The sequence below is a fragment of the Myotis davidii genome, unplaced genomic scaffold, assembly GCF_000327345.1.
Source record: "Myotis davidii unplaced genomic scaffold, ASM32734v1 scaffold120, whole genome shotgun sequence".
NCBI classification, from domain to species: Eukaryota; Metazoa; Chordata; class Mammalia; order Chiroptera; family Vespertilionidae; genus Myotis; species Myotis davidii.
The window spans coordinates 1260943-1267909 of record NW_006294778.1 but is presented as its reverse complement, the minus strand read 5'-3'; the positions used below and the strand labels follow the sequence as shown (position 1 = coordinate 1267909).

General features: G+C 51.6%; 1 protein-coding gene across 2 annotated transcripts in view; it reads right to left on the bottom strand.

The window, feature by feature from the left end:
- The window catches only part of SYN3 (synapsin III), a 416488-nt gene that overhangs the window by 69696 nt on the left and 339825 nt on the right, over nucleotides 1–6967 (bottom strand). For both annotated transcript variants that reach the window (XM_006769322.2, XM_006769323.2), the window contains exon 7: nucleotides 3749–3811. In XM_006769322.2, the coding sequence (XP_006769385.1) occupies nucleotides 3749–3811 (63 nt within the window). The remainder of the gene's footprint in view (nucleotides 1–3748; nucleotides 3812–6967) is intronic.

The following is a 6967-nucleotide window of genomic DNA, read 5'->3' as shown; positions in this document are numbered from 1 at the left end:
CTGCTCAGAGAAACCACTGGTCTAGTTGGACTTATTTCTGAAGAACTCCTGGTGTTCCCCACAATCACCTCCTGGTGTTCCCCACGATTACCTCCTACCTAAGTGCTCCCCCAACTGCACAGCGTTTGATTTCTGTGCCTTGTGACACTTATCACGCTTGTTTTAATACAAGAGGGTATTCACCCACCTCTTTTCTTCAAGTCGTTCTTCTTTGTTGGAATTCCTTACATTTCCAGGCACACAAACCACCCACATTTCCCCTGAGGTATAAGTTTTTTCCATCCCTCCACCCCCTAGGGCGAATTAAGCTCCTTCCTTCAAGCTACATTAAAATCTTCTTCCTTCAATCCCCATACGGCCCTCGCAGCTTTCTCCCAGACCTCCAACACACATTACACTTAATTCTTTATGTGACTGCCGCCCCAAGTCAGTGGGAGCAGAGGCTGGGTCCTATTCATCCTCCAATTCTTGGCACAGAGCAGGCCCCAGTCAACACATAGGAACAGAGGAGAAATGTGACGGATGGCTCAGTGAGCGCATGCACAGGGCGCTAGGTGGGCTCCCAGCAACACTGAGTTCATGCCCAGCTTCTGCCCGTTTCTCCTAAGAACGTGCTCTGCTGGGCTCCAGGCAATCTCACTCTTGGGAGGAGCTGGGAGTACCAGGGAAGGTAGCAATTTCGTTTCTCTCTCTCGTGGCCACGAGTATGACATCATCTGCTCAGTCGGCACGTCCAGAGCGTTCCTGACAGTTTTCTCATCCCGGACAGCAGGAGGAAGCCCTTTCCCCTCGCCTCAGCGTTTCCTGAAACCTCAGGTCATTCTGGTTGGTGATGTTTTCCGTCCTTGGAGACGTGTCCTCCTTTCCACGTTTTTCGAGTCCCTCTTGGGCCTGAGTTTCTCAGAGGCACCCCCCTGCCCCCCAGCACTGGGTCAGCCTCTTTAAGTATTTTCTTCCTTTTATTTCCTGTCTGGGATGATTTTAAGCTTTAGAAACAGAATTTAATTCTTGGGAACCCTCTAATCTGTATTATAAAAGGCCCGTGGCTGTAATGCCGTAACGCTGGAACGACCAAACGACTGTCACCAGGAGGTACATGGAGCACCTCTTGGTCCCTCCCCCTGGCCAGTGAGCAGTGGCTCTTGCGGCAGGCAGGGTGGGGTGCGAGCTACAAGTGGTGGAGGGTGGGGTATGAGCTATGAGTGGCGATGGGTGGGGTGGCCAGCTGAAGCAGGCGGAAGCAAGCTACTCGTGCACGATTTTGTGCGCGCTGGGCCTCTAGTGTTACAAGAATTGTCCAACATGGTGGCAGCAGGTGGAAAGAACGGGACAAGCTGGAGAGACATTAATAACAGGCAAGTAAGGACTTGATGACCATTTGAACATGGAGGAGGAGAGGAGATGACTCCCAGGGACCAGGGGAGGACTGGCGATTTCTGCTCTAGATACGGTCACAGGAGGAGGGGGGGAGGGAGACAAGGAGGGGAAGCAGGGTGTCTGAGAAGATCACGGGCATGGTCTGCAATGTCTAGGTCAGTGGTCGGCAAACTGCGGCCCCTTGAGTGTGGCTCTTCCACAAAATGCCATGTGCGGGCGAACACATACAATACGATTGAAACTTCGTGGCCACACTCAAGGGGCTAAAGAGCCGCATGTGGCTCGTGAGCCGCAGTTTGCCGACCACTGGTATAGAGTCTGAGGTTTTCATGGGAGACAAGGTGGAGATGCTGAAGGGGGAGCTGGATATGAGTCTGGTGCTCTGGACAGGAATTGTGATTGGGGGCTGGCTGTTGGCGTGTAGATGCCGCTGAGGGTGAAAGAGAAGATGAGCGCCCAGATAGTGCATGGTGATGGAATAGACGGCGAGGAATGGAGCAGGAAGAAAGGTCCTTGCAGGACACAGAAGCCATGGTCAGGGAGAGAAGAGGAGAGCCAGGAGTTCCCTGGAGGAAGGGCTGCGGGACAGAAGGGAGGTGGCAGATTTAAATGACACAGAGAGCTCGGTTCAGAAAAAGTGCCCGTTGGGTTAGGTTATTGAGGACCAGGGGGAGGGCAGCCTCAGCAGAATTGCCGGGTTGAGAGGAGAGGCCGTGGGAACAGACACAGGGATGCATCAAAACGGGTTCACTCACCCATCCAGTCCACCAACAACCGGAGGGGCCACTGTGCACCAGGGCCCCTTACAGGACACAGAGGTGGGGCAAACAGGCAGAGCCCCGCCCCCACGGCGTGTACTTTCTAGGGAGAGGTTGCACGGAGGGAGATTCAGTTGAAAGACGATCATTGGAATGGTCATCATTCCACAGATGAGGAGGCAAGGGAAGTTAGATGGGAACTGGCTCAAGGTCAGGACATCAGAGCTGGGGTCGTGGCCTGACCTGCTGGGCTCTTTCCATTCTTTGCTGCCTGAAGGGGATGGAGTTTAGGTGGGAAGCGATGATGCAGAAGGAACACAAGGTGGGGAAGAACAAAGGTGTAAGGTGCAGGGTTATTTTCGGCTGGGTGGGCCTTCTCAGAGCAAGGTTGCTACTAGCTCCTGCTGTCCTTGACCCAGGACCCCTGCATTGGACCTGGTGCTTGGGCTCAGGGATGACAGGTGCTGAGACCTACATGTTCTCACGTGGTTCTATTGGTGCCAGAAGTTTGAGAGGCGGCCTGTGGTAGCCACTCCCCACCACTTCCCCACACTCCCGCCCCCTTACCGAGGAGTAAATCTCCATTTCCTGTGGAGACCCTGATCAGTATGGCTTGAGTGGGGGCTGAATATATCTCCACTTATTCAGGGTGGGCACAGGAACCCAAGCAAGGCCAATCAATGCCCCTCCATGAGATCAGACATAGAGATGCTTAGGGACCAGGTGGGCCACCCGTAGCCATGCCGACTGCCTGAAGAACACACCAAGTAGAGATGAGCAGAGTCCAGAGATAGAGGAGACCGAGCTCTGTCAGTATCATTTGAGTTCCTGAATCCAGCGCTGTCCTAATCTATCAAGAACTATTCTAGACTTCCCGATGGCTCGGACCAATGAATTACCTCTCCCCCAAATTTGAGTAGCGTTTCTACATTTGCAACGGAAAGGATCAGACCAATATGTCAGCTGCAACGGTGTGAAACATATCATCTACTTTCACAGAAGCTGACTGGCTCCAGGGACTGCCTCCATGGAGCCTGATGTATTAGCCACTTTCTAGATGTTAGCCTTGCAGGTGACAAAGCCATGAACTTACAGCCAGCCATGGCATAGATCAGCGGTTCTCAACCTGTGGGTCACGACCCCTTTGGCGGTCGAACGACCCTTTCACAGGGGTCGCCTAAGACCATCCTGCATATCAGACATTTATATTACGATTCATAACTGTAGCAACATTACAGTTATGAAGTAGCAACGAAAATAATTTTATGGTTGGGGGTCACAACATGAGGAACTGTATTAAAGGGTCGTGGCATGAGGAAGGTTGAGAACCACTGGCATAGATGACGACAGATACAAAAGAATCACCATTGACAAAATGCTTTACATTCATTACCCTGAAGCCACAATCACAGGAGACAATTAGCTAGCAGTTCCAGCATGGTTTCGGTGAGTCCGGACAGAGCTGGAGAGAGGTTCCCAGCTCTGGGAGCTCAGAGGAAGGGGCTGGGCAGGAGGGGGAGTGCACTTTGGGTGGGGTGGGTGGAGGACGGACAGAGAGGGGGACAAGGTGTCTGTATGAGCATGAACATGAGTGTGAGAGCTGCTTCTCATACCTTTCCCATTCCAGCGTGGGCATGTCCCAGCTTGACCACCACGGGGAAGTGAGGGGCTGTGAGCTGGAAGAGACAAGAGGAAATCACTCATTAGCATCTCAGAGCATCTCCACCAAGGCTCTGGGCGTGGCCTGTGCTGCAGAAACACTCAGTCATCTGACACCCCCAGGAATCCCCAGTAGGATGCCTTGACAGGTGGTCATCCTGCCAGGCTCAAATGCCCTAAATGCTGACACTTCCGGCTTCCAAAGGAAGCTCCTGCCCTTAAAACCTTTCTGCCCAGGGCATCCACCAATCAGAGAGATGGCAGAGGGAAGTAAATGACCGCTTTCACATCCTGGCTTGTGTGACCTCTGACCAGCTGCTACATGGATCTGTGCCTCAGTTTCCTTGTCAATGAGATGGGGGTGATGAGTACCCATCCCATAGGGTTGCTGTGAGAATTAAGTGAGTTACAGCATGGGAAGCACTTATGTTGTAAGTACCCAATGAATGGCAGCTCCGTTATTCCTGTTACAGTTCTGCCTTAGGTTATTTCCCCAACAACCTTCAAATATCTGGAAATTCTCATTTCCTCTCCCAAGCCCTCTCCAGGCCACCCTGAGAGGTTTCAAGTCCATGGGACCACGCCCACCAGGGGCACATGCATATATTGGTCACACCATGCGTGCGGGGCACTGTGCTGAGCGAGGGCTGGGGTGATCTCCAACCGGCCTCGCTGGTCCCCTGTTGCATCCCCAGCTTCCAGAACACTGCCGGCCCAGGAAAGGCCCCTGACACAGAATCTGGGTGTCGGCGAGAAGGAAGAGGCACTTTGGGGCCAGATTATTGGGGGTCTTCAAAGCTGAAAGGAGGGGTACACGTGGCTTGGATGGGCCTTGGGGAAGTCGCTCAGTCTGGGGAAAGGAAAGCGACCTGCCAGCTGCAGGATGAACTGTATCAGGAGAGACCGAAGGGCCAGACCCCGACGTGGAATTGATTAAAACTGACAGGAAGTGCCACTGCTTGGGCCTGGACTGGGGCGGGGACAGTGAAACGTTTTAAAATGGAAATAACAGTTTTCAAATGACTGTAGAAATTCAGGAAGGGGATTGTTCACAACCTCATCACTTAATCAAATCAGAATGTTGGTCCACGCGACTTCAGAATCCTCGTTTATAGGTCTAATTACAAAATGGGATACTCTGCAATAATATTAGAGATAGAATTTTACACCTGTCTCCTCATTTAAACATTACGCATTAAGCTTTTTCCTATTTTTGCCACCATCTCCAACCCACACCCCCCGTCCCCCCATCTCTCTCCTCCACTCTCCAGCCCAGCTGACTGATCTCACCTGCTGGGTGTGTGTGGTGTGTATTCCTGCCCATCACTCATTACATTCAACCTCTGCAAACATGTACACACATACATGGTTGAAGCTGACATTTGTGTTCTCAAAAATGGCTCTTTTCACACCATGTACAGACCCTGTCCTACATCCATAGCTACACTCCTAACCCAATAGTTTCAATAGCTTCACACTATTCCACATGCTGCAATTCTTCAGCCATTTTCCTATTAATGGACATTTGTGTAGTTCCCTCTCTGCCACTCAAGAATGACCACTAAACATCGGTGTCCGCATGTCCTTATAAACGAATATCTTAATTCTCAGAGGCCAGGCCAAGAGTCCTGCAGGGGGAGACTCAGCAGAATTTGGAGACATCCGGATAGGTTTCTAAAGTCATTTGTTACAGCCCAAGAGATGAAAGTGGGCGCCATGGTGTTGAACTCTGGGTGAGTCCACTCACCATAGCAACTCCCAGGCTAATAGCAGCTACATTTACTGAGTGTCTGGTCAGAGCCAGGAACAGTACCGGGCACTTTATGTACCGGGGTGGGCAAACGTAGGTCTACAGGTGTTTGTATGGAAAATAATACAATAATTAGTAAATACTAATACGAGAACAAACTCTGTTTTCTGTATTCACAACTGTAAACCTACTTTTGCCCACCCCAGTTTGTCAGCATTCTTCCCTTTCCCCATGTGATAGAGGAGACATCAGAGGCAGGTCATTTATCCAAGGTCAGACAGTTAGAATGGCGGTGCTTTTCCCTGCCACCCAGGACCACCCACCCCGCTCCCTTCCCAAGCTGTTCAAATAGGTTTCAAAGGCCATTCCCATTTGCAACATGCCAGCCCCTTCCCGAACACAGGCAAGGTCACAGAGAACAAAAAACATCTTGTCGGCTATTTTCTCTCTTCCCTTCCCAACAATAGCTTTATTAGTTTCCCTGGGGATGGCGAGCCCTGCACCAGCTTCTCACAGGCTCCCTGTCCCTGCTCACATGCCCCGGGGGCCCCAGAGTTCAGCCCTGCCCAGTGGCATGAGCGGCCTCACATCCGGCGAGAAGGGGCAGATCAATTTTGAAACCAGAGATCCCCACCCAGATAAGGGCCCTATTCATCTCTCCCAAGAAATCAAAATCAGTGGGGGTGGCCCAGTGCCCAGGCTGGGCATTCTCCTGGGGGGTTGGAGGCAGAGCAGAGCGAGCCCAGATCAGCACTGTGTCAACCTCGTCTTCACGCCCGGGGATGAACAGTACCGGGCACTTTATGTACCGGGGTGGGCAAACGTAGGTCTACAGGTGTTTGTATGGAAAATAATACAATAATTAGTAAATACTAATACGAGAACAAACTCTGTGTTTTCTGTATTTACAACTGTAAACCTATTTTTGCCCACCCCAGTTTGTCAGCATTCTTCCCTTTCCCCATGTGATAGAGGAGACATCAGAGGCAGGTCATTTATCCAAGGTCAGACAGTTAGAATGGCAGTGCTTTTCCCTGCCACCCAGGTCTCGTCTCCACTGCCCAACCCTCTCCCTTCCCAAGCTGTTCAAATAGGTTTCAAAGGCCATTCCCATTTGCAACATGCCAGCCCCTTCCCGAACACAGGCAAGGTCACAGAGAACAAAAAACATCTTGTCGGCTATTTTCTCTCTTCCCTTCCCAACAATAGCTTTATTAGTTTCCCTGGGGATGGCGAGCCCTGCACCAGCTTCTCACAGGCTCCCTGTCCCTGCTCACATGCCCCGGGGGCCCCAGAGTTCAGCCCTGCCCAGTGGCATGAGCGGCCTCACATCCGGCGAGAAGGGGCAGATCAATTTTGAAACCAGAGATCCCCACCCAGATAAGGGCCCTATTCATCTCTCCCAAGAAATCAAAATCAGTGG